The sequence below is a fragment of the Prionailurus bengalensis genome, chromosome D3 (genome assembly GCF_016509475.1).
Source record: "Prionailurus bengalensis isolate Pbe53 chromosome D3, Fcat_Pben_1.1_paternal_pri, whole genome shotgun sequence".
Taxonomy (NCBI): domain Eukaryota; kingdom Metazoa; phylum Chordata; class Mammalia; order Carnivora; family Felidae; genus Prionailurus; species Prionailurus bengalensis.
The window spans coordinates 45,811,462-45,839,408 of record NC_057356.1 but is presented as its reverse complement, the minus strand read 5'-3'; the positions used below and the strand labels follow the sequence as shown (position 1 = coordinate 45,839,408).

General features: G+C 50.5%; 1 protein-coding gene across 3 annotated transcripts in view; it reads right to left on the bottom strand.

Moving 5' to 3' along the window:
• Positions 1–10,163: 10,163 nt before the first annotated feature.
• Positions 10,164–27,947, bottom strand: part of CABLES1 (Cdk5 and Abl enzyme substrate 1) — a 114,499-nt gene continuing 96,715 nt past the window's right edge. For all 3 annotated transcript variants that reach the window (XM_043558449.1, XM_043558448.1, XM_043558451.1), the window contains 3 exons: positions 16,133–16,239; positions 14,727–14,934; positions 10,164–11,518 (listed from right to left, as the gene is read on the bottom strand). In XM_043558449.1, the coding sequence (XP_043414384.1) occupies positions 11,378–11,518; positions 14,727–14,934; positions 16,133–16,239 (456 nt within the window). In that variant the 3' untranslated portion in view covers positions 10,164–11,377. The remainder of the gene's footprint in view (positions 11,519–14,726; positions 14,935–16,132; positions 16,240–27,947) is intronic.

Sequence of the window (27,947 nt, the reverse complement as noted above, 5' to 3'; positions counted from 1 at the left end):
CCCCAGTCTATGGTATTTTTGTTATAGAAGCTCAAGCTAAGACAAAGCTGGATTTTATTTTTTGAAAACGCCGGATGCCATTTGGTGCGAAAAGTCACTGGAATAGGTGATGGCTCAGAATGACAGTATTTCAGGTCAAAACGGGAGGTGAAGATATGTCTTAACGAGACTGATCTCTTATCCCACTGATCCTCTTCTCGTGCCAGACCCAGAAGGGGAATCTCCCACGTGCTTTATACCACAGACTAATACTAATAGCTGATGTGTAAGTGCATGCTGTGTGCCAGGGGCTACCTGCATACTTCATGTTCATTATCTTGTGGGCCCCTCACCACCTCCTGAGAGAAAAAGCCAGAGTCAATCCCATTTTAAGGCTAAGGTCTGAAGCTTGGGAAGGTTTCATAACTGCCCCCAGCTGCGTCGGCTCATGAGGGGCAGAATGCACCTGCTACGAGAACGTGCACCTCGGACGTCAGAGCCATTCTTTGAACCACTCTTGTGTGCTGCCTCCCGAGTGACTGCCTGAGAGAGCAGTGATTGTTTAAATAAGGTTTAGAATCATTATTACAGCAATAGCCTCATTATATTTCACTAGGGGAGATAAAGCACGTGAAAGTGCTATGCTATTAATTACTACTGTAATACGTACATGTGCACACACACACACACATGCATGGAGATAATGGAAGGGAGACATGCTTTCCAGATCCTTGCTACTAAAAGTACTAAAAATATGGCTTGTGCCCGGAAACATTGGTTCCCCAGAATCTCGAGTGCCCTCCTAGATGTGCCGACTCCATATCTGCTCTTCAACAAACCCACATGCTTGGTAAAGTTTGAGAAGCCCTTTCAGGATCAGAATCTTTGCCTTCCACCTATGACCCCACACTAACAGCTATGACCTGCAAACTTCTGGAGGTAGAAAAATCACTGGGGAACTTGTTGCAAATATGGATTCCTGGGTCTCACTCTCGGAGATTCTAGAATTCCCGGGCCTTTTCATTTCCAAAAGACATGCCAGGTGATTCTGATGCATCTGATCCTACTAGGACTCCGTACTTTGACAAGCGCTCATCAAATATTTCTTTGTTTTCCAGCAGAAAATACGTCCTTAATAGTAACTTAATAGTAAAAGCTCTGGAAACTGCTTTTGGCAACAACAAAAGTCCAGATCTTGTCTTCATTGGAATCAAGAGAACTGTTTTAGTTTGGGAAAGTCTATACAATAAACCTCTAATTCTCCTCCTTCTCTGCCTCTCCCTTCGCATCTGATTTCTATTCACTTCTCAGCAGCTGGGACTCATGCTTTGATTTAGAACGGTGGTAGAGACTTCCTGAGAATCATTTTAATCATTCTGCAAAAAATGAAAAGCTTGCACTGTCTTTTTTGAGATAGTTGAGTTAGCACACCTTTTTGGACCACTTGGGGCATATGAGCTCTGCGAATCCCACAGAGCAAACTAAGGTCTCTCAAAAGTGAGAACCTGGGGGTTTCAATGACCAGACAGCTACGGAAAATACCCATCCCCAAAAGGTGACTGGGAATTAAAGGGACTTCCCAAACTTGGAATGGCCCAAGAGCTTTCAGCGAAATTGACACTGTGGGCTGTTCTGTGTGCTTAGAGAGGCCATCCACGTTCAGTGACTGTGTGGTGGAAATGTGTGCTGAGATGTGGGGAAGCCTGGAAAGGACAAGGGGACTGTGTGACAAGTCGAGAAGCAGGAGGCCCTTTGCTGGGCCCGGAGGACAGGTGGCGGCCAAGGACCAGAGGGAGCTTTGAGGTTTGGATGGGGCAGGAGACCCCAGACGTGAAGCAGAGGTGCAGAGAGAGGGATTTCAGATGGACAGGAAGGAGGAAATGCAGGCTATGGGTTGACTGCAGGGGGTGGGACAGCCAGGAAAGCTTGTGACGAAGGCAGCTGGGAGATGAGCCAGTGAGGAAAGTGGTTGCATTGCACAGATGGAGAAGCAAAGGAGTGTCCTGGTAGAGAAGAGGAAAGCAACTTCCATCCTTCTTCCCTTCCTTCCCCTCCTGTCCCGTCCCCTCTCCTCCTGTTAGTGTATGTGCTGCCCAGAGAGCAACGCTTTCTCTCTTTTTTTTAATGTTTATTTTTGAACGAGAGAGAGACAGAGGGGGAGTGGGGAAGGGCAGAGAGAGAGAGGGAGACACAGTATCTGAAGTAGGCTCCAGGCCCTGAGCTGTCAGTGCAGGGCCTGATGTGGGGCTCGAACTCACGAACGGTGAGATTATGACCTGAGCCGAAGTCAGAAGCTTAACCGACTGAGCCACCAAGGCACCCCACAACCCTTTTTCTGAGAGCAGAAGATTGGGGGCTGGAGGTGGGGGCGGGGGTAGAAAGAACACAACCATCTAGGTCCTCGGGGCTGGGTAGAGGACAGGAAGCATCCCATCCAGAGCAGCCTGTTTGGATTCTGATCTGACATGTCTGTAGAGCCTGAGTGGACACGTGAACGGCCTTGACTTGGTGGGTAATGGACACTGAGTATTATGGGCTGAACTGTGTGCCCCCTAAAGTCATGTGTTGAAGCCCTAACCCCCAGAGCTCAGAACGTGACCCTGTCTGGAGACTGGGCCTTTAAGAGGTAGTTAAGGTTAAATGAGGCCGGCATGGGTGAGATCTCATCCAGTCTGACTGTTGTCTTTAGAAGAAAAGGAAAAAGCTGGGCCCCCGAAGAGACACCAGGGATGTGCAGGCACAGAAAAAAGGAAGAAGAGGCCGCAGGAGAGACCCCAGAGGAAGCCAACCAACCCTGCCAGCACCTCCGTCTCAGACTGCGAGCCTCCAAAACTGTGAGAAACTGAATTTCTGTTGCTGCCGGGACTGCGGGGCTGTGGCTACGCGGGAATGCACCTGTGATACGCGGTGTGGCCTGGGGCGTCTGCTGGGCGGTGAGGGTGAGGAGGCAGCCTCGTCCCAGCCCGGGGTGTTGTTGTGAGTGCGGGCTGCACAGCAGCTGGCTAGGCGGGGTCCGTCTCCCTGCTCGACTGCCCTGGTTCTTCGGGGTGAGCTGTGAAACGGGTGGCATTTCCACCTGGGCTCTGATGGAGACGCGGTGCCAGCGCCTTTGGCTTCTGAGACTCTGGTGTCGGGCTCGGTGCAGACGCGGTTGCAGGGCCAAGGGTCAGGGCCCCCCCCCCAACTCTCTAGGCTGTTTGTCACCACTCCCTCCCCTGAGTGGGGGACCCAGGCTACCAGGCCCGGCTGCCAGGCCCACTCTGCCCAGGCTTCCTGGTTCTGGGCACGGGAAACCTTTGGAAGGGAGGAGATTAGGGGGAGAGAAGCCACCGGGCGGCTCCACCTGGCAGGGTGACACCTGGGGCTGTGGAGGGAGGGAGCTCTAGTGACACAAGGACTTGGGGTTGCTGCCGTCAGCAAGTGGCGGGTAAGGAGCTAAAGACAGCAGCAAGGCATCCAGGGCCCATTTGCTGGCCGACAGGTGTGGGAGCAGCCACCTTGTGGAGGCAGTCACTGCGCCTCACCCAGCTCGTGGGTCCCTGAGCCGCAGCCAGCACCCCTGTCCCCCCCAGCAGTGGGGACAAGAATGGAGAGGCGACTCTCGGGGGTGTGAGAACACGAGCGAAATACCGCTGTGCGCTGCCCGGCACCACGGCCCTCTGACTAGAAAGGTGGGATGTGGGATGGGGACATCCGAGTCCTCAGGGCCAGCTCTGGCTGACGGCTGGTGTAACCATGCTGTGAACGGGGCGGGGCATACACCGTCACCGACTCTGCTCCACGCCTCCACGCCTCCGTGCTCTGCCGCTGGTGACCTGGTGACCGTGCGGGAGGGGCTTGTTCCTGGGTCGTGAGAAAATGACATCCAATGCCCTGGGGGGCAGGGGGGCAGGTGTCTGTGAGTGTGTCCGTGTCTGAGTGTGTGGAGGCAGGAGGACCCGTCGGGCCTGGTTCACAGGATGAGCGGGCTCAGCTGTGGCCTTGGGTGGGCGCGCAGGTGGCTCAGGCTGGGCCCTGCAGCGCAGGCCACGCCCACAGGCCGTCCTCCGTGTCTCTCCCCCAAAGTGAGGGAGGTCGCTGAGGCTCCCGCTGGGCTGTGAGAGAGCTGGGTGCTCTTCAGCGTCAGCCAGGCAGCTGCACAGTGCTCGCCATCCCAGCCGTCCTAGTGCTCGGGGGCCTCGGGCTGCTCACCACCACTGTCTTTATACCTTTACACACCTGCCTGCCTCTTTGGCCTGCGGGAGTTCTCCTCTAAAAACTTAGGGCTAGAGGGGTCTCTGGGTGGCTCGGTAGGTTAAGTGTCTGACTTCAGCCCAGGTCGCGACCTGAAGATTTGTGGGTTCGAGCCCCATGCTGGGCTCTGTGCTGACAGCTCAGAGCCTGGAGCCTGCTTTGGATTCTGTGTCTCCTCTCTGCTCCTCCCCTGCTCACTTGCTCATGCGCGCGTGTGTGTGCGCGCGCGCGCTCTCTCTCTCTCTCTCAAAAATAAATACTAAAAAAAAAAAAAAAAATTAAGGCTGAAATCCCTAGCAGCCTGAATGCATCAATGTCCCATCAGGCCTGAGGGGTACCTTTTGGGAGGACTGACACAGTGACCCCCACCTCACCTACTGCACCCCAGTAGGACTAGGACTGAGCTGGTGGGTGGGGTCTGGAACTCAAGAGTTTGTTTGTTTTTTTTTTTAATTTTTTTTTTTTAACGTTTATTTATTTTTGAGACAGAGGCAGAGCATGAACAAGGGAGGGTCAGAGAGAGGGAGACACAGAATCTGAAACAGGCTCCAGGCTCTGAGCTGTCAACACAGAGCCCGACGCGGGGCTCGAACTCACGGACTGTGAGATCATGACCTGAGCCGAAGTCGGCCACTTAACCGACTGAGCCACCCAGGCGCCCCTCAAGAGTTTTTAAAAAATAATTGATAGTAGTTCTGCCAGAAGATGCCATCAGCCTCCCTCCTATGGACCCACTGATTTTTTTTTTTTTTTTTTTTTTGGTTTGGTTTGGTTTTATCATCTTTGATGATCAGCTCCTGTTCAAAGCCCCTCATGAAGGAATGACCAAGAACCCTGAGGTTTCAAAGGAAGGCCCATTTGGTGGAGAGGGGGCCTGGATACCACCCTGAGGAGGGCCGTTTTCAGAATCAGGTTCATTGTAGCCAAACTGTCTTTTTTTTTTTTTTTTTTAATGTTTATTTTGAGAGAGAGAACATGTGCAAGTAGGGGAGGGGCAGAGAAAGAGAGAGAGTGTCCCAAGCAGGCTCAGTGCTGTCAGCACAGAGCCTGATGTGGGGCTTGAACCCACCAACCCTGAGATCATGACCTGAGCCAAAACAGAGTCAGACGCTTAACTGACTGAGCCACCCAAGCGCCGCACCCCCCACCCCCCGCCGCCCTGCCTTTTTAAGGCACATGATTTTTTTGACTGTTCTCACTTCTTAATGGTTCAGTGGGACAGTTTTCACTGTTTCTTTCCAGAATGATTTGGAAGTATAGAATGCTTGTTTTCCCAATTGCTCCTGGTTGATGAAACACGGTGTCACTAGCCTGTCAACTGGGTGTGCCAGGTGGGGTTGGCACTTGCAATAGGGAGGCAAGTAAAGTGAGTTCAGTGAGCAAACTGTTTATGGACGTGTGGATGGGTTAAGGGACCATGAAGGCCAAGAGGCCCCAGGACTAGCAGGGCCCTTTGGGTGAGGTGGGGGTTGGGCTGTGGAGCCAGAGAGCTGGACCTCCTTCTCCTCCTTCTCTTTTTTTATCCTCGGCAGAGCCAAATCAGCAGCCAGAGGGCGAGGGCACTTGGGTGCTGTGGTCTGTGGGGTCAGAGCTGAGCAAGACCTGAGCAGAGAACCGACTGATAATTCGCCCGATGAAGGGATTGTTTTGTGACGATGGCTCGTTAGACTTGACCAACATTTATTTGGTGAATTCTGCGCACCACGCACTGCGCTGAGTGCTTGGGGATGTGGCAGCGAGTACTGTTCCTGTCCTCCTGAACCCTGTGGTCTAGAGTAACAGTTAATGACCGTGAAATGGTCTCTGTGCACATCTGACGAGGCCTGTGTTCTGCAAGTAACATTTGAGGGTGGAGGGGTGAAGTCTCAAGCAGCTCATAACCCCTAAGCCGTTCTCTGGACTCCACTGCAGTGTGGCCTTTCCTGCCAGCTGACTGCCTGCCCAGGTTGTACTTGGCCTCATCTTAGAGAAAAACAAATATGCGTTTCCTAGTCATCTACGGTACGGATAGGAGGGATAGCAGCCAGGGAACATGCAGAGTCAAGAGGCAAAGAGAATTTGTGATAATTATAACACACAGTGGAAAACCCATACATAAACAATGGGAAACTGGTCGGATGTTGGTGGCCACCGACGTTGGCACGTTACACTGTGATCTTCCACTTAGATGCAAAAGCCCCTTGGCTCACCTGTTGCAGAAGCATGTTTTCTACAAAGCCCCTGTTCTCCCAGGGCCCGGAAGCGTGTCCCACATCAGCCGCGAAGCCTGCTCGTATCCCAGAGGACAGTGCTCTGGACTTAGCAGCTCCAGATCCCTTCTTCTTTCTGCACAGAAAGGGCTGGTGGCTGCTGTGTGGGTGGGGGGAAGGCCCCCCTCCCCTGAGGGGCCATCAGGGCAGCAGTTCAAGGGGGACATCTGAGGGCAGCTGAGCAATGGCCTCCCGCTTTCTTAGCTTCTCTGTTTTGACCCAGCTTGAGGCAGGACAGCTGGTTGGGCTTTGGAATGAGACAGACCTGGATTTGAATCCTGCCTTTACCATTTCATAACCGTGTGCTCTTGGGAAAGTGACTTTCAGAGCCTGTCTCTCCATCTGTGAAACGGGAGCATGACCCCTAATTTTATAGTTTAAGGGTTGACTAAGAACATGTGCTCTAAGTGCCTAGCACAGGTCTGGCGTGTGGAATCTGCTTGGTGAGTATGAAGTCCTCCCCGGCTCTGCCCCACCAGCCATCAGTGCACAACGTCCAACCGCCTATCACAGTTCGTGACTCTGGCTTCTCATCAGCCCGCCCAGGCACCCTGGTAAGGAGTCCCCAGTTTCATCCTGCCTGTCTTTGTGGGCTCCACTCCTAGGACCAAACAATGGCTCTAACTTGGCCTGCCTTGTCACCCAGGTACCAGGCTGACCCCTGGGCAGCAATTATTACCAGCCTGCTGCCTTGGACTCCTCCACTCCAGGCCTGCCCTGGAGCTTGGCTTTTGAGCGTCTGCATTCAGGGGTCCCTCTGGAGATTAGAATCATGGCTCCTGGTAGAGGTGCCTTCTACCCACCCCCAGTAGTCCTTCCTTAACCTCTGGGAGCCCCTCGGGGGCAGGCTCTTGGGGTCCTCTTGTCACCCACAGAGCCCAATGTATTTAAAAATTGTAGGTGGACCCCAGTGAAAAAGCAAAATGGAGGTGTGCTCACCCGTGATGTCCCCAAGGTCATGACTATCCAGCCCCCACAGCAGCCCTGGGGAGTTGCGTTTAGTACCAAACTCTTCAGCCATAGGCCCAAGAGCCCGGGACACAGACCTTGTCTGAGCAGCAACACCAATCAACATTAGATGAGGCAATCTCCTGTGAGCCAGCTCCGATTTACAGTAAATAAGCTGTCGCTCTGTCCAGTTGAGATCTTTCTGGCCATGTGCATCCAGAGAATGTTAGAGGCAGTGGCTTAGGGAATCCAATGTCAAAAGTACCTTTCAGCGAGAGATTGGTGGTATGTTACTGTTGTTGAATTAACCATCTCCAGTGTCTGCCTCTTTTTCTAGCTTAGATAACTCTGTATGATAGGTGGTTATTTTTTTTTTTAGACAAAAAGGTTTTCTGTGCTTATTTGGAACAGTGACTCTAAGACATTAATGTCTGTGGATCTTCATGAAATCTCGGGAAGCTGCAGATTCTGCCTTTGGAACAAGCCCCCAGGTGATGCCGATGCTGTGGTCCTTGGACCACACTTTGAGTAGCCGGACAGTAGTGGCGATGGTATGTAGCCAAGCACCTTACTTGCCAGGGGCGTTTGCATGCTTCAGCCCTGTGTTGCAGACTTTCTGGAGTCTGTCCCTTTATGGGGTGGGGGCTCTGAGCTAGCACTCTAGCATTCTGCAGGGAGGTCCTTTGGCAGTAAGAAGATCATTTCTTTCACCGATTCTTGGTGTTAACGACATGTGACTCCGGATTTATAGCCTTGATGTTTCCTCTCTTCCCCGGCTGCCAGCGCTCTCCTACCTGGCCCTGTCGTGACGTGGCCGGTGTGGTCCTTAACAGCCCTGACAGCCTTCGGAAGAGAAACTCAAGACTACCCCTAGGATGCTCCCCTCATACACCCCATTCTTTGAAGGACTTCCCCCTCCACCCCATCACTGGACATGACTAACAGGTAACAAAACTACCTGGCTCAAATGTTCTCCAGCAGATTGCAAGGTGAGGGTGGGGGGCATGGCAGCTTCAGGCTCTGAGTTGTGGAGGTGGCCAGAGGGAGAGGCCTGCCGCCCTGAACCAGAGACGTCTGAAACAAGTCAGCAGCAGGGGCTGTAAGTTTTATTGTTTGCTGTTGGGGCAGGAAGGGGACAGGACAGAGTAACAAGGAGATGGGAAGGGATATCCAATGTCACCTGCTGCCACATCAGGAGGGTAGGTAGGGGCTGTGGTATGGAGTGGTTTATGTGCAGTAAGGGACCACCCCGAAACGGGCCTGCTGGGTGAAGACCATAGAAACGGGAGTAGGGGGGAGGTTTAAGTTAAAAACAAGGAAAAACCCACAAAACGATCAGCTTTGCATTTGGCGTGTTTCCTGTGTCCATCTAGGTTTGACTGGGGGAAATGGAGGGAAAGGAGTGACCTCTGCTGTCACTGGGCTGGCTCAGGCCCCCCTGGGGCAGCTGCTCTGGGAGGCGGGGGCCCCTCCTCCCCAGTGGCTGCCCTAGCCTGTCGGCTCGGTTGGGTTCCATCTCTTACCTAACAGTCCAGTCCGAGGAGAGGCCAGTCTGGGGGAACCATGTGAGGCAGAGCAGCTAGTGCTAGCCTGTGGGACATGTGGCCGGGTGTGGCTTCCCCACAGACATTTGTGCATGGGGAGAGCTGGAGAGGCATCGCAGCAAGTCTGAGGAAGCTGGGCTGGCAAGGGCTAAACCCGCCCCTTGTGGTGGAGGGTGAAAGGGCAGAAACTCACGGTCTTCTAGAACAGTCTGTGGAGTGGCCTCCTCTCCACACAGACTCAGGCTCCCTGACTCCTAGTCAAAGCCCTGGGATGTACCAGATTATGGGGGCTGCTCTGGCAATGACCATCCCTTACCTCGGTCTCATCCTCCTTTACCTTCAAAAAGCTCAGGTTAAGGACAAGCAAAAAGAAGCCTTTTGACAAAAATCTTTCCTTCTTAGCTCCCCTCCCAACTAAATTAAAACTCCCCACTCAACAAATCCACAGGCCAAAATAGTTTAAAACTGTCCTAAAAAAAACAGACCAAGTTCAGCTTGCTAACTTTGCTAAAAACTAAATGGCCCCCTATTCAAAAATACTAGCCTGATTTAAGACACAGGAAGGACCTCGGTGGCATGTGTTACCCTATCAGATGTACCTCTGAGCCTGGCAGGAGATTCAAGGCAGATGGACAGTGGGGAGCTCCGTGGGCAATTTTAGATGCTAGTGGCCTTGCTCCTCAGAAAGGCTTTCCATCTGCCAGGCACTCACCAGGGAGCCGAGCAGGTGGAGAGTCTGGGGTGGCTTATCAGAGAGCAAGTGACAGACACCAGGAGGCGAAGGTTAAGAGCATGTTTACTTCAGGTGACAGAGACGCTCCAAACACTATGCTTCCTTCCCAATTTGCTTCACGAACAGCGGGCGCCCCTTACATGTTGACTTAGAGATCACGTTCGTCTAGCCCCCACCTGTCTTACAACTGAATCCAGCCAAGGAAATTCGTTGGCAATTTAGTACGAAGTTCAGTTAACTCTAGGACCCTGGAGCAGGGGAGTATTCAATCTGTTCTCTCCCCAGCTGTTCCTTGAATTCCTGTCCTGTGTGGCGATTTTTTTTTTTTTTTTGGCTCCGCTAACCAAAGCTGTGCACGCTCAGCTTCCCTGTCACCCGTTCTCTGGGGTGACCGGAGAAGCTCCCACTCTGCAGATGGGGACAGGGGCAGGGCATGAGGTGACTGGTGACATATCTGCATCTACACATACACACATGTATATAGAAACAAAATATTTTAATTCTTTTTACATGGCCACAGGCTTTCTTGTCAGGTGAACTCCAGCAGGCACCTCTCGTGGCTGCGAGGGGATGGTGTGGTGACGTCATCCCAGCCAGTCCATATAAGCTACGGTCCCCATTCGGCACAGCCAGCCTTATGTGGCAGATATGTCGCTGCCTCTTCAGGTGACCGAACCGCAGCTCAAGAGCAGTTTATCCCAGAGGTCAGAAGCCTCGAAACACCCATCATGCGTCTTACCCCTATTCTGGAATCTTATAAAACATTTATATATATAGCACAATAAACGTGCTTATTACGCACTCTAACATAGAGTACAGGAACACACACCACGGAGCACAACCCCAGCCGTCTCCACGGTGGGAAAAGTGCGAAGGTCAAACGCATACACAAGGTGTGGCAGCAGAAAGGTATAGAGCACCACGCTCCATGCCTTTCCACACGACCTGACACCGCGAACTTGTCATCTTTGTCCCGTTGGTGGTAGGAGCATTAACAGAAACTACGTCACCTTCTAAGGGCAGGGGATGCCAGACAATCTGGGGTGGAGCGGAGAGTGATTACGATCCAGAGCTGATCTAGAACCAACTGCTGAAGGTCAGCCTGGCTCACGACCCCAGGTGGAGGTCTGCTCTCTGGCGGGCGGGACCGGCTTTGGGGGCCGAGGGCTGACGTGATATCTGTCAGACACACACATTCTCACACTCACACGCTCCGGGGAAAAGTGCATTTCCAAGAGCTGATACGAAAACAGATTGGCACACTCTTTTGACACAGGGTATGTTTTCAAAGCGTCCCCCCAGCTGCTGCAAATTCTCCTCCCCGCTCTGCTCTAGAACTTTGCACTGAGTTGGACCAGGTCTGGAGAGAAGGCCCTGCACCGCACTGGCGAGGTCTGTGCATGCCTGGGAAGAACAGCAGGGAGGGGACAGCTGCAGAGTGTCGCCAGGGGAAAGGCCCTGTGCCATCTTACGCACGGTTCTCCCCTTCCCCTGCTGAGTAATAAACTGCTCGTGGGTCATCCCAGCTAGCCAGACCAAGACTCCCTGAAAAGTTTCCGGTACTGCCCTACACGAAAACATGTGGAGAGGAAAAAAGGCTGGTATGTCGAGTTCTATTTTTGCATTTCCAGTAGTAAGTGCTGTTCTGCAAGCTCAGAGGAAGTGGTCCCTGGCCCTTCTTAGGGCCTGTGCTAGGAGCTCTGCACCAGGCGTCTGTAATGGGGCATGACCTCGTGCTCCGGCAGATGAAGAGCAAACTCCAAGGCCACTAACACTGGGAATTCAAAGGCAATCAGTTCTCGTCTATTCAGCCGGAACTTCTCTTCCAGTTTCTGCAACAGAATGAAAGGAAACCAAGAGCATATCAGCTCTGCAATCAAAGTCCTAGCCTTTCTCCACATGTAAGCTCCCTACCCACCAGCCCATGAGTGTTTCCAGAGAAACCCATTACAGGCAAGACTGTGGAGGAAGAAAGGGAGGCAGGCTTCAGCTGTACTTCCCGCTCTCAGTCCTGGTGAAAGAATCAAACGTCCCCGAGGACCCACGGTCCCACGACTTCATTTACTCTCTCAATAATCTTAGTACAAGATCAAGTACATCCCACAACTTCATTTACTCTCTCAATCTTATAAGTTCAATGTGACATTTATGCCCACTTTACAGAGGAGAGAAAACAGGGTCAAGAGGGTAAATAGTTGAGCCTAAGGTGAAATGGGACAGTAAATGGCTGAGATACCAACTCAATTGAGATTTCAACTCCACCTGTTACAAGTAGCTTATTCAGGCTTAGAGGGAAGACTAAAAAGATCGCACATCACCTACAACAGCAATGACTACCTGGGAAGTTCAGGATTGGGTGGGCGGACTCCATGTAGTTTGGTCCTTTCACACACGAAGACCCAAGACCTGTTGAGATCAGCTCCCTTCCAGGGTGTCATACAGCCTGAGTGTGTGCATGTGAACGGCCGGAGCACGCAGCTTTGTTTAGCTTGCACCCAGGGGCTCCCCGCTGGCACCAGAATACACACCATGAAGCACCTCAGCCATCTCCGTGGCTGGTGGGGGGGGGTGCGGGGGAGTGCGAAGGTCAAACACACACGGTTTGGCAGCAGAAAGCACCAAGCTCCATGCCTTTCCACACGACCCAACGCTGAGAATTGGTCATCTTTGTCCCATTGGTAGTAGGGGTAGAAACAAACTATGTCATCTAAGGGCAGAGGATGCCAGGCAATCTGGTGTGGGGCGGAGCTCAATCCACCCAGCTGTGGGCGCTGCTGGAGTAGAGATGAAGGAGAACGACCAGGGGAGGGTGGGCAGGGAAGGCCTTGTTTTTGCCAGGACACATTCTGCTCTGGCTTAGCTGGTTTGGGCTTAAAAAACAGAACAAAACTCCCCCGCAGAGCCATTGGTGGCCACTGATTATAACAGGGCTGGGACCCTGTGTCAAATTAACTGCTACTGCAAATGTGAAAACCACTGCCTGTATATCCTGCATGGACACACTGTCTGGTCTATTACTTGGCTACAACTAAATGTACACAACCTCACACTTGTCAAGATTATTAGTTCAGTTAGTATCTACGTAAACCTGTTGATTCTCAGATTTAGTAACCAAAGTTCCCCTCCATGTTCCTAAAAGTATATACTATACAAGCTAGAGGATTATGCACCATTTCTTAGAAGCAGCAAAGCACTGACCTAAAGAACATTCTTTCTTCCACTGATGGATGAACGGATAAACAAAATGGGCAATACACATACAGTGGAGTATTATTTAGTCTTAAAAAGGAAGGAAGTTCTAACACACGTTACAAAATGGATGAATCTTGAAGACCTAATGCAAGGAGATAAAGCCAGTCACAAAAGACAAACAGTGTGTGATTCCACTTCCGTGAGGTCCCTAGAACAGACTAGCTCAGAGAGGCAGAAAGCAGAATGCTGGTGGCCAGGGCCTGGGAGGCAGAGGGAGTGGAGAGTTATTGCTTAATGGGAAAAGAGTTTCAGTTTTGCAAGATGAAAAGGTTCTGGAGCTGGATGGTGGTGATGGCCACAACAATATGAGTGTACTTAATACCACTCAACTATAAACTTACGAATAATTAAAATGGTAAATTAAAGCAAAAAGAATGCTCTTTCTTATGTGGGGAATACCTACATTAGCTTCCTTTCTGCTCTCCTTTGCCACGGAGACAGCTGCACAACTAGACATAAAGGGCATCGTGTTAGGCATGTCTTGTGTTTTCTGTATTCTGAGGTTTGACATCTGGGGCCTTGTTGATCCTGGAGGCACGGCCACTTTCAGGGTCAGCCAATTCCTAGAGAGGGTGGACAACCTGCCTGGGGGCACACCTTTCATACCCAAAACAACCGATCCAAGGCCTGCACCCCAACCTTCTCTGGGCCTCTATCCACCCGCCCTAATGACGCAGGGCCAGGAGGTAAGTAGGGCGGCCCCCATGCCCTAAAGTCTACTGAAATTAGTCTAACTATCCAGTCCTAAGCCTAACTATCCAGTCCTTAGGCTGCCTTGCCTGTTCCTTCCTGTGGAAGCCAGAGTGAAGACTCCTGCCCCCAGTATCCCTTTCTCCCTCCGCCTCCTAACCAACCCTGGTACTTCCCCACATGCCCCCCCCCCAAGGTATGCTGCCTACCCCACCAAATGCATGTTGGCACCCTATCCTCTAGCATGATATTAACTGGGAGGCTTTAGGACATGGTCAGGTTGAGGAGCTGATACGTGGAGTCCTCACAATGTGATTGGTGCCCCTGTAAGAAGAGACCAGGGAGCCTGCTTGCTCTTTCTGTGCAAGGGGAGGACACTGCGAGGAAGAAGCCATCCACAAGCCAAGGAGATGACTCTCACCAGGAGATGAAGCAGCTGGCACCTTGGTTTTGAACTTCCCAGTCTCCAGAACTGGGAAAAACCAATATTTAAGCTGCCCTGTCCATGGTATTTTGTTATGGCAGATAGAGCTAAGAGACTTCTTTTGGGAACTGTGTAAGCTAACTTTTCAATGGCAACTGTCTCCTGATCTGTTGGCTTTACTATATCTCAAATTTTCTATGAATACACTGTATTTTAAAACGGGCATTCACATATCCATCTAAGATCAAGGTTGCTTTTCTTTGATGGGGCTATCCTTTAAAAGAAGCTACTACTGAATCAAACCCACACCTTTCCCCAAAGACGAGGCAACTAAGGCCACAGGAAGCCAAGGTCTGATGGACACGCTGTGGGTCACATTGCTCATAAGTCCACTTTCCATTACAGTGGCTTCTGTGGCTTTGAGAATAATTTCACCCCTCATGGTGTCCAAAAATTGATTTTTATGGCCAGACCCAATATGGGGGGGTGGATCTTGTCAAAGTGGATCATCCCTCTGTTCTAGGACAGCCTTAGATGTGGGGCCAGACATCTGCTGCAACATGACCTCACGGCCCTGGTCTCGCAGTGGCTACTAACAATCGGAATTCTGGGCAGGATCATCGACCAGGCTCTTCCCAGGTGCTCCCTCAGCCAACAGGACTCAGGTCACTTACGTCAATTAAATGCTTGACTTCGTGTTTTTTGAGGTCACTTCCGATTTTGGCTGCTAATAGTACACACGCTCCAGCACAAAGCTTCCGGTTCTGTTTGTTTAGCTTTCCCTTGAGGGCGAGCTTCTCAAAATAGACAAAGGCCATGGCTACCGTGGGCTCCTCAAAGCCGCAGTCCTCCTGGGCAAGCTTCCGCATCTCTCGCTTTAGACTAGAGAAAGACAGGAAGAAAGGAAGATTATTAGAACTTGGGAGTTTCAGAGGACCCCAAAGAAAAACATTAATCTATCCTGAAAGCATTTCCTTTTTCTCATTCCCAGAATGGTGACGTGGAATCGGACTAAATCCCTAGGAGTAAGAAAATTCCATTACATGTGGGCAACAGACTTAGACTGCTGGGGCTCTTCTCTGCTGGTGGAATTGTACAGACGATGTCAGTAAGGGACACAGAGGACCCCACTGAACCCAGGTGGCGTCTGAGAGTCTCTGGGAACTAGGAGTAGAGCTACCCAAAGGGAAAGAGGAAAACTATGATGGGGAACTATGATCATTCCAGAGAGGCACTTTCAGCAATAAATTAGGTGCTTGGTATCAACTCTGCTGAGTATCAGTCACGTTCAAGAACCATGACAGAAGAGGAGTTTAGGCTAACAGCACAACAGCCAGTGTGCTTAGGAACGCTGCCCAGCTAACGGACAAAGTGTGAAAACTTTTTTTTCTTACGTCTCTGGCTTGGAACATGCCAGAATCAAATCAGTATTGGGAGACACAGCATGTAAATATTGGCACATGCTCCAACACTGTGTTGGCGTATAGTCTAGCCCTCATCGCTACGCGCACTGAAAATCTGTCCTGGCACGCAGATACAACATCAGTCAGCTCCTCTCCAGCCTGGCAGATGGGGGTCACCACAAAGTCAATCCAATCAGCTGTAGGGGAAATACAGGCCTGATTTTACTTTAACTGCTTAAAGCTTAAAGGTAGGGCTTGGCTGTCAACTCTTGGGTGGACGACTGTGGGTGAAGCATTACCTCAAATGCTGTGATGCCTACTCTTTTCTGTTTTGTCTACATTGGAGAAAACAGGGAGTGGTAGGTTTCCTATTCTGAGTTTTCTGTAACATAACTCTTACTGAACTGATTGATTATTCTTTCACTTAAGGAAACCACTCTCAGATGCATGTCAAGAGCTCATGTCAAGAGCTCTGCCATCGGTCCTGCTTCCCTTGGCTCTCACTCATGGAGGCAGGGGTCAGCCAGCATCAGATGAGCTTCTTTTTGCTGAACATGCCTGTGTTTTATTTCCCCAGAACTACAGGAAGAACCATCATACAAAGCGTGAGCTTAACGCATGCCAAGTGAGAGTCGGAATGGAAAGGAAAGTTCAAGTGGATGTCGATCCTCACATACCTCCTTATTTTGCTGAGTGTTAGTTTAATGTGAGGAAATTTCTCCTTGAAGGTCTCATTCATGTCCTTCTTGAGATCTGAGGGCTTCACGTAGTCAATGACGGTGGTCTGTAACACATCAGACAACCCAGGTCACTCATTAAAATAAGGGTTCTGGGTGGCAGTTACGTATACGTTACAGCCACCTCACAACTTCTGACACCACCAAGCAATGGGGAAGCCAAGAGGAGAGCCACAGCATGGGCCCTGTTGAACCCGAGAGCCTGAATGGGACGTGGTCTCTGGAGATAGATGGAATCCCTGTGACAACAGGACCTGGTGACATCTGAAAACACCGGCCTTGAGCCAATCAGGAGTCAGTGTCTGGAAGGAGTGGAGCCCCTCCTTCAGTTCCTGTAGTTCAGCCTGTTATTCATACAGCATAGTGTTTACAGCATCGAGTGTGGACCCACACACGTGGGTTCAATCCACACTTAACTAGTCGTCTGGCTGTGGGGCACTTCCACAACCCCAAACATCAGGTTTCACATCTGTAAAATGAAAACAGTTAACAATGCCTACTTCATATGACTACAGGAGAAGTAAAGTGCTCTGTGCGGTGCATGGCATACAGCAAGCACTCGATAAATGTTAGCTATTATTTTTTTAACTGTGGCAAAATATACATCACGTAAAAGGTACCATCTTAAGCATTTAAAAGCATGCAGTTCAGTGGCATGAAGGACGCTCACATTGTTTTGCAGTCATCACTGCCATCCGTCTCTAGAAATTTCATCTTCTTGCAAAACCAAAATTGTGCACCCATTGAACAATGCCCTACCCCTCCACCCCCCACCCCAGCTCCTACTGGCAACCACCATTCTGCTTTGGACTGGATTTCTCCAGGCACCACATTCAAGTGCGATCACACAGCATTTGTCCTTTTGTGCCTGGCTTGTTTCACTCACTATCGTGTCCTCCAGGTTCAACTGCAGTGCAGGGGTCACAATCCCCTTCCTTTTTAAGGCTGAATCACATTCCATTGTGCGTACTTGGTGTCAGCTATAGTTAATAGTCCTTTAAACCTTGGGTTTCCTCCTCTCCCCCCACCCCACCCTTTTAGCAGGCTCCATGCCCAACGTGGGGATTGAACTTACAACCCCTAGATCAAGAGTGGCATGCTCTACCGACTGAGTCAGCCAGGTGCCCCTCCCCTCCCCCTTCCTCATCCTATCCGTCCTTAAGACAGGTTCCTCCAAGCCTCTTCTGAGTAGCCAGGTCTTCCCTGCTCATCTGTGCTCTACACTGTTAACTCTGAATCAGACACAGTCTCTGGCTCGGTCTCACCAGCGTAGCCTCATCCCCTCTCAGAAGCGTGCTTTCAAAGGGCAGCAACAACGCACGACGCCTCTTCTGGCTGGCCATAGCCAGAGGCAATAGCCCTCGCCAGGCAAAGCCAGAAAAAGAAGAAACAGATTCTGACAAGAAGGCCCGTTCCCATGGATGGCTGCTGCCAGCCTCTTCACGGGCAACAGCCTGGCCTTTTCCAGAAGATGCGTCAAAGGTTTCCTCAATGGTTCTAACAAAGGTTGGCAACTATCTGTAAACACCTCTATTCAGGAGATGCTTGGTTGGGCAGGATGTTCATTTTTATTTTCCTCAGGATTTTAATTTTTAAGCAATCTCTAAACTCAGTGTGGGGCTCAAACCCTCAACTCCAAGATCAAGAGCTGCACACTCTAGGACTGAGAGGGGCCAGCCAAGCACCCCTGGATGGACAGGATTTTAGCACGGGCACATGAAATGCCTCTGGTGTCAGTCAATAACCAAGAGGAAACAAAGAGCAAGCATGTCCAAATTCACACTGATCTGAATGGCACCTTCTGAACAGCAGCTTTGGGGACTAAAAGCAAACCAGAGCAACAGTAACTCAAACAGTTGCACTGAACTTGTTCGGAACTTTCTCAAATTCTGGGTGGAGGTAGACTTGGGGCAATGCCCGGAGTCCTTCCTTGGAGCCATGTCTTTCTGGCCCTATCAAGAAGGCTCTCCCTCAGCTGGCCCGGGACATGCCCGTCCTGGTAGCCACCGTGTGCACCTGCGACGTGCCAGCAAGGGGCAGGGGAGTGGTGATGCGGCAGCAGTGTGCAAACATACACATGCACACGCACTTGCATGTAGCGACGTTCTGCTGAGCAGCGAGGCAGAGTGCATGGGACTTCATGGAGGCCAATTACTGCCACGGTCTGGCAGAGAACGCTTCCCCTGTGGCAGCCCTCCAAGATGGCTTTGTCATCCCAAACAAACATCTCCTCTGGGCCGAACAGGATGTAAGAGTTCTCACTTAGGAAACAGGCAGAATGGGGAACTACGTCTGACATTCTTATCTCAAGCTGGACCCACCGGCCAATCAGCCAATCCTTCTGTTTCCTAAATACCCAGCCCCCCACCCCTCTCTTCTACCCCTCCCCAAGCATCCTGAACTCTGCGACAGCCTCTCCTACTCTTCCTTGGCGGATGAAAACTCAAGGTTTGCTGTGACATAAGCAGGCTCAAGCAAACACTCATGGGCCCTTGTTGGGGACTGAAGCCCTGTGAGCCCCAAGCAAGGATATCCTAGACTGGGAAGGGGTGGTCTGGATCTTTCTCTGTGGCAACCACAGCAGCCCTGCTTTCCTCGGTCTTCTATATAGATCACACAGCACTGCTTGCTTTCTCACCAGCAGAAAAGCAGCTTGTAGGTGCGTTCCAGCCACCTCATCTCACAGATGTGGAAGCAGAGGCTCAGAGGGGTGAAGGGGTGAAGGGGCAGGGCCAGCACTGGGAGCCGGGTCTCCCAGCTCGCCACAGGCACTGACTTCCTGTTTCCCTTCTCTATCGGGCCAAAATGAGAGCAGTGGACAGCCTGAGACTGCCAGCAGGTGGAAACGTCTGGGTGCTGGTCAATGGCTCTGCCTTCAGCAAGCTGGGCAACTCCGAGAAAGACGTTTGACCTCCTTGGGCCTCACCTTCCCTTCTCTGAAATGAGGGAAGAATACCTCCTGTGGCTGCTTCATAGGTTTGTTTACACTGAAGATCAAACAAAGAGAACAGAACGTACCTAAAGGACCCTGGAGAATTTTATCGAGAACACGGAAATGGGAGATGGCACAAAACAGGGTTCTGCTCCAGGCGCACAGAATCAGGGTGTGAGGGTGGGGCCCTGGATCCCCATCATGATGTCACCCAGGTGACTTTCCTACGCATCACAGTCTCCTCCCCTGGCTAGCATCCAGGCCACTGTCCCAGTGATTCATCTTCACATACGCTGTGGCCTAGATACCCAGCCCTCTCCTGGGAACACGCCTTTTGTCGTACTTTCTACCCCTTTACAGCTAGGATTCCAAATACAATTCTGGTGCTTCCTGTCCGGTGCTCCAGCACGAGGAGGCAGCACTGAAGCTGAGGCCATGCTTCTGTTGATTCTGCTGCCAAGAAAAGTCATGGCGGGAGTCCCGCTTTCCCACTCTACCGGTGTAGACCACAGCAGGGCAGCACGGATCTGAAGCCAGGGGCAGTGGCAGCTTCCTAGAGGTGGAAACACCACCATGCCTGAAACCAGCAGCTGGTGTAGCTTCCCAACCAGCAACTACGGGGTGTGTGTGGGGGTGCTGATCAAGGATGAGGCACAGCTCCCCTGCTGGCCTGGCTCTGCAGAGTGGGCTCAGGATCATTCCTGAAATCCCAGCTTAGGTTGTCTTGTCAGCCTCCACAGTGATTCTAGAAGCTGTTTAGTGTCCTGTGATAAATCCTTTTCTTTGTAAACTAGCTCACAAGGAGGCTCTTCTTCGTAGTTGAACCATAACTGATGCACACACTACATGGGGTAAGGGCAGAGCTGCTGAGTCCTCTAAAGGCCCCAATGTCCTCAGTTCCCTGGGGCACTGAGTCTTGCCCCGGGCCCTCACACACCACTTCCTGACCAGTCCTAACTTTAGAAGGACCCCATGAAGACCAAGAACCCCACTCAGCCTGCCTGGGCCCAGTCCTTTCAGGGGACACTCTTGTTTTCACAAGCAGCCCTGTCCTAGCTCTTAGGGTACAGAGCGGGGAACTACTTTTCCTGAGGGCAGGAGAAATAGACATGTGCATTTATTTCAAGGCTGGCCCTGGAGATGGGGGGGGGCAGGGGGAGGGCCAGTGAGCTGATGCTGTGAATCCCCCGACCAGTGCCTGTCCCCTAGTGAGGGCAGCACACGGCAGCCACAGGGATGGCCAAGCCCTCGAGTTCATCTCCTAGAGCTGTAGAAGCGGCACTCCGTCACCCTGGTGGAGTTTCCAGCCATATGGCTGTGCCCTTGCCACTGTTCCCCCAGCACGGAGTGGAAAGCCTACTGGCAGCCTGGTCCTCCGCTTATTATTTGGCTGTCACTGGGCTACTCTTTGGGTCTTTTCTAAAGTAGATATGGTGCATTTTGGGGTGGGGGATCTCTGCAAACCTCCACCTGTGTCATTTCCTGACCTCCAAGTGGTTGGCAGCCTCCAGGATAGTGTGGAGAGGGAAGGTACGGGATAGACATGAGAGAGCTGGGCCCAGCATTTCCAGGGTGGCTGCTCTGACAAGTCCAAGGGCATCTGGGGAAGGGGATGGGCATACGGACTCCTGGAGGCTTCCTGCTGCCACACCTGAAGCAGGTGCCCAATGACACCACCATTTCAGTTCACTTGCTTACATGGATGGCGGTGAGGCAGGCTGGCTTCAGGGGCGCTGAAATGCCTCCAAGACTCAAGACCGGTAGGATGGTGGTGGTAAATTGTGGACGTATCTGAGCACCTAGGAGGACTGAGAATGCAAAAGTGGTTGCATTAGTTTCCTGTGGCTGCTGTAACCAAGCACCATCAACTGCGAGGCTTAAATAACAGAAATTTATGGTCTCCGTTCTGGAGGCTAGAAATCTGACATTTAGGTGTCAGATGAGTTCTGTTCCTTCTAAGACTATGGCTAGAATCCTTCCTTGCTCCTTCCTAGCTTCTGGTAGTCCCAGGCATCCCCTGGCTTGTACATGCGTCACTGTAGTCTCTGCCGATCATCACATGGGGTCCTCCCCATGTGTCGGTGTTCACATGGCTGTCCTCTATCTCTGTTTATAAAGACACCAAGTCGTGTTGGATTAGGGCCCACCTTACTCCAGTACAACTTCATCTTAACTAGTTTATATCTGCAAACACTCGATTTCTAAATGAGGTCACAGTTTGAGGTACTAGGGGTTAGGACCTCAACCTGTTTTTCGGGGACACCATTCAAGCCAGCGCAGTGGCGCTTGCTCATAATGGTGCTGCTACACAGCCTCTCTGTTCTTCCCAGGCTGGACGTAGCTGCCCCCACTGGCCTTAGCTCTGACCCAGGCAGGAGGTGTTTGTTGGCCTTGGCCTCAGTCTGAGGGAGTACTTTCCATGGCTCTCTCTTCGGTCTTACTTTTGTCTCTTTTTCTGAGCTGTGTCTCTGTGGGAGAAGATTACAAACTCTGGAGCCAGAACCCCAGGATTCTGTGAAACTGCTAAGTGTTCTCTGCTTCAGTTTCTTCTTCTGGCTTCTCCATCATCTGCTTTATGTCAACAGCTGCAGGGCAACTGGCCATCTGTAGGGCTCAAATTCAACTGCTTGGGGTACACAATCAGGGCAGCTGAGTGGGAAGCCCCCAAAGCAACCATCTGCTTCCAGACCCTTACATACTGCACCCTTGAGCCCACTGCCCCATACTGGCCCCACATGGACCAGACTCTGTGTATTGGGCAAATCACCCTGAGCCCAGGGCCGCTATGTCAGGCAGTTTCCAGAGGAGATGACAGTCCTTGCTGTCTTCAGCTCCAGTTCCCACTGAGAACCACTCTCTGGAATACAGCAGCCACAGTTCCACTGCGTGGGCCTATCTGTCTTGGGGGGCCATAAGAGATTTTGATAGGCTGGACCTCCTGACCACCTGGAAAGCACCTCTCCTCCTTCCAGTGACAGAGGTGAGTGAAGGTGGCAGTACTGGAGGCTGAGATATGGACACGGGGTAGTTACTCATTCCTTCTGGCTTGAGAGACAATGAATTAAAAGTGAGGCCAGTGCTACGTACCAGCTCTCCTATGAGTCTAACTGTGTAAAGACTCCCAATGCCCAGGTTTTGCCAGCACACATCACTACAAATCAAAGTGCTAATAACCAGGCTGTGGTTCCTTCCTGGTCTGGGACAGACCAAGTGACCACTGTTTTCCATGCCACCTAATTCTAGACCATAGGATTTGCCAGACGTAGGGCTCCTTGTGGCCCACTGCAGAGGCTGACAGCTGGGACAGGCCGCATGGCAGGCAGACAGCTCCAGCCCTGTGGTGCCTGCAATTTTGCAGAGAGGGCCATTCCACTCTTGGGATAAGAGGTAGCTTCAGTGCACTTTCGTGCAGCTGCCTGGCTGCAAGGAAGCTGTGTGTGCACAGCCACATAAAAGGGAAGAGAGGAAGGTCAGCTGGGAGGAGACTATCCCAGACGCAGAATGTCCTGAGACGCAGTTTGGAAGGGGACTGGCCTGCTTGAGATAGGAGGCACAGTCAGGAAGGCTCAGTGGGGGGCTGACACCATGGCTCCCTTCTGAGATGACAAGAAAAGATGGTAAGACCAGAACTTAGTCATCTAGCTGGAAAAGTCTACCATATCTATTGTGGACATACTGAGACACCTTTTGCTTTTTAAAAAAAAAACAGAGATTGACTTATGTTAGGAGAGAGGGAAATGACCTTGACCCACACCTGGCCCATAGTACCAGTCACAGCGCTGTGCAGTGGGGGCCTCACAGTGGGGTTGGATGCAACGGGAGACAGTGGAGGCAGGCAAGGCAGGCAGGTGTGTGTGGGGGGTACATGTACCCCAGTGACAATGCCGGAGAACAAAGAGGGGCTCAGAGCTGGTCTGGTTTCAACAGAAACAATATAAAAGGTGCTTCCATTTTGAACCTGAGAACTTTCTCCTTCCTTCTCTATCCTCCTGCTGTGCACATCTCTCCAAGCATTCTTACAAGCAGCTCTGAACAGATGTGGGCTTGCTGTAGACTCTGCTAAGGTTCCCCTCTGGGTCACAGGATCCCCTGGGGGCAGAACATTCCAAAGGAAGGATGGGTATCGGGCAGTGATCTCTGCAAGCTCCTTCCAACACCAACAGCCACTGCACGGCCGGGGCTATCCTGCCTGACTGCACTTGTCCCCTGTCCATCGGCGCTCCGAGCTCAGCAGGGCACTGGGAAGCAGATGTTCTGTGCTCGCTAAGGTAATTAAGCAGAGTGGTGGCCCTCACCTAGATCAATCTAACCACGAACAGCTGTGCATTTCAGCTCTTCTACGCATTTTTCCTTTTCCCTAAGAGGACAGTAAATCACAAGGAAAACTATGGGAATGAGCAGAGGGCCTTCGCAGCCCCGGGCAGCATTTGTTGCTATTTCTACCCATCGGATTCCAAATACATAATCCCGGATTTACTCTCCCTCCCTTCCCCTTAGGGGAGCAGCTCTTCAATTTCCCTCGCCAAAATGAAACCGTTTGCAAATCAAGGAGAGAAACCACAGGAAAAACTGCTTTTGCTTCAGGGTTACACTCTTACATGGATTTACCAGGAAGGGCAAGGTAGGCACAGAGCTTCAGGTATTTGTCAAATACTTATATGGTCCTACAGAAACTTCTAGAGTCCACTCACCTGAGAGGACACTGGGTAGGTGTGGCTTTAAGTTCACACACATACATAATGTATTTGGATGCACTTTTACTATTTTTTAAAATGTTTTATTTATTTTGAGAGTGAGCGAGAGTGTCTGCGGGGCAGAAACATAGGGAGAGAGAACTCCCAGCAGGCTCCATGCTGGAGATTAGGATTCTCTCTCTCCCCCTTCCCTGCTCATACTCACTCTCTCAAAATAAATAAACCTTAGGAAAAAAGAGATCACAAAATGGGCACTAAACCTGAAATAAACACATAGAAAGGAAGCAGATGCTACAACATCTTGGTAAAATGTAAAGCTAGTATTTCATTTTGCATTATTTTTGTAAGAAAAAAAAAGATTAAAAGAAAACCACAATACTGATGCATGCTACAGCATGGATACATGCTGAAAACATTATCCAAGTAAAAGCCAGACATAAAAGGCCACATGGTATATGATTCCATTTTTATGAAATGTCCAGAATAGACAAGTGTCCAGAGACAGAAAGTAGATTAGTGGTTGCCCAGGGCTCAGGGGGTGGAGGGTTAAGGGTACAGGGGCTTCTTTTGAGGATGATGAAAATGTCCTGAAACTGATTATGGTGATGGCTACACAACTTTGTGAATATTCTAAAAACCACTTAATTGTACACTTTATTTAATTTTTATATTTTAGTAGGCTCTACGCCCAACATGGGGCTTGAATTTACCATCCCAAGGTCAAGAGTAGCATGTTCCACAGACTGAGCCAGACACCCCTGGACACTTAAAAAAAAGTGAATCGTAAGATATGTGAATTACATCCAATAAAGCTGTCACACACAACCCCTTCCTCCCAAAAAAAACCCTAAAACCAAAACACAAATGCACCACATAATGCAATAGGGCATTTAAAAAGGCATTTTATTTTGGGGCACCTGGGTGACTCAGTCGGGTGGAGCCTGCTTAAGATTCTCTCCAACCCCCCATTCTGCCCCTCTTCCCACCTCATGTGTGGGCTTTCTCAAAATAAAAAAAAAATAATTGTATTTTAACACTTGCATCAAAAGCTGTGGGACAAAGAGCCCACTGCTCAGCTTCTGTGCAGGTGCCTGACAGATTTTCCCTGGAGCTGGGGAAGCTCTAAAGCCCTTCCAAGTCTCCAGAAAGGACTAGCACTTTGGTTATTGTAATGACACATTACTTTTCCTAATGAGGGTCTCCTGAATTGAAGGAGCTTTTAAAGCACCTTGAAACCTGAGGGCCTTACAGGGAGGAGCCCCTGGGGCTCAAGCTACTTCATCTTCTCTATAAACCCACACTGCAGACAGGTAAGTAGGAAATCAAGACAGCTTGCGGTGAAGAAGACATACAGTGAGGGAAAGCTGGGCCAACTGCCGGCCACACAGAAGGCTGAATTCGTCTTCCTTTGGTTGAGTCTTTATTATCCACTGCTCAGCATTTCCTACTGTGTGGAAAAAGTTCTAGGACACATTCCCACAACACTGGGGAGGTCTGGGGGTAGGAAGGAGGGGTTTTTCTAGGAGTATTTAGACTGTAATATTAAGTAAATACAAGCATAGGCACTTTATCAAGAAGATCAATCCAAGAGGTGTCCTCTCAAGATTGATATAGATATCGTAAAGGTTATTAGTCGGTTTTTTTTTTCTGCTGTCAGAACAGGTCGAGAGGGACTTCTTCCTGAGAAAGGAAAAGGATCCAGAAATCCATTCAAATAACCTTAACTCTGTTGGCACTAGCTCAGTCAGCTCTTTTGCCTACTTTCTCCTCTTAATTGCTCTCCACACCCATAAAGGGAAGAAAAAACAAAACCACTACTGACTTCAGCTGCCAGGTTCTAATGATAAACAACCACTCTCTGGTGAAACTTTAATGACAGGCCAGGCGGCGCACAAGGCAGGAAGCCCCCGCTTCTGACTCGAGGCCTCACGGCTGCCCTCACCACACTGAGAAACACCATCATTAAGCTAAGGCCCTGTGAGAACCCACATGCAGCCAGGAGGCTCAACATACTTTCCTATTCTGTGGTCACCGTCTACAAACTTTAGGGCCAAAACCACAGGCCCTACTTGTAGCTGAGACTTGGTTTCCAGACCTGCCCTAGGAATCTTTTTTTCTTTACTTCAAAATTTTCCCTTTGCCCTTTCACGGTGGCTAATAGTGGAAGTGACTTGCGTACATCAAGGTTAAAAACCAACCTAAGTCTATGTGTAAGGCCAGTTTTAAAGAGGTGCCACTTAAACTTTATATGTAACAGGCTTCTTTCTAGGCCTCAGGGAATTGTTTGCCTCTGGAACGCTTCCACTTTAAGACATGTCCCAACTGTGGCAACACAAGCGGCCTTTTTATATCACACTTAGAACACACAGGAATGAAAATATATGTCCAACTACATCCCGGCTCGTTAACATCACCTACATAATGACTCAGAAAGCCTACTCTTAGGTATTTATCTGTCCAAGAGAAATGAAAATATATGTCCACCAAAGACCTGTAGAAGAATGCTCATAGCTGCAATATTCATAGTGCCTCCAAACTGGAAACTATGGTATACCTATACAATAGAATCCTACTCAGCAATTAAAAAAAAACAAACTACTGACACCTGCAACATGAATGAATCTCACCTATTAAATCGTATGAAAGAAGATGAGCCAAAAAAAAAAAAAAAGCACATAGTATATGATTCCACTTATTTAAAGTGCCAGAGTAGGCAAACTAGTTTATGGTGACAGAAGTCAAAAGAGCAGTTGCCTAGGGGCACTTGGGTGGCTCAGTCGGTTGAGCTTCCGACTTCAGCTCAGGTCATGGTCTCGCAGTTTGTGAGTTTGAGCCCCGTGTCAGGCTCTGTGCTAACCAACAGCTCAGAGCCTAGAGCCTGCTTTGGTTTCTGTATCTCTGTCTCTCTCTCTCTCCCCCCCTCCTCTGCTCATGCTCTGCCTCTCTGTGTCTCTCAAAAGTAAATAAACGTTTAAAAAAAAAAAAAAAAAGCAGCTGCCTTGCCAGGAACAGGTGGGAGGGAGAACAGGATGGACAGGAGGGAACTAAGGGGAAAGAAATGTTCTATCTCCATTAAAGTAGAGGTTACAAAAATCATGGAACTGTACATTTAAAATGTGTACATTTGATCACATGTAAATTACACCTCCATATGAAAAGAAAAAAAAAGTTAATGGATGCCACTGGATGTGATGGGGTGAAAGGTTTAGCTCATCACTTTCAAGGCTGCCTGATTCTGCAGAGGCCACACGAACATCTCAGACCCTGAATTTCCACAGAAACAGAACACTCCAAAACACTGGACAACAGTCCCTGGCTCTCCTGAGGCCTCTGCTGGGCTGGCCTCACCTGAGCTGCCCTGGGGACCTCAGGGAGATAAGCATAGGCAGCAGGACCCCACAGGCCTTGGGAGTATTAAGGGAGATGGGCATCTTCCAGCAAAGGCCACTACAGGAAGCCCCAGAGAGGGGAGAGAGGAGCCGGGGTGCACAGACTTTGTACAGGTCTGACGTCCACCCGCCGGGGGTGCCCTGCCAATGATGAGGGTTCACATCCCAAGAGGAAAGCTCCAAGGCTGGGTTTGTCTACACAGAGGGCCTCACACCCACCTACAGGCCAAGATGTGCCTCAGACCCTCAAAGAAGGTTTTCAACAGCCTGGGTCAAGTAACCCTATACCTCTGTCTACCCTGGTAGCCAGAGCCTATTACAAGCACAGTTCCCTGTGCCCGGGGTCGAGTAGGTATGGAACGTCTGTCAGGATCATCATTCTATGGGCCTGCCTTCTCCACCTGTGCGTGTGTGGGAGTGTACATGTATGTGCATGTGTGTAGAGGGAAGGACAGTGACTTTTACTGTTAAAAATCTTGATTTTATACACTCGCTCTCTTCCACCCCTTCACATGACAGTCTTGTGCATGGGCCCCTCCCACCAAGGCCTGGCAAGGCTGCTCCTTCTTACCCCTCACCCCTTCAATGCTATGTCCTCAGGGGAGCCTTCCTGCAGGCCATCCTCCAACCTCCACCCCCCCAACCCTGCCCCCATCATCTCCTAACCACTTTTCTTCACCCTCTTCCTGACTGCAATGACTTGTCTACTTGTTCACTGTCTGACTTCCCCACCTACTAGA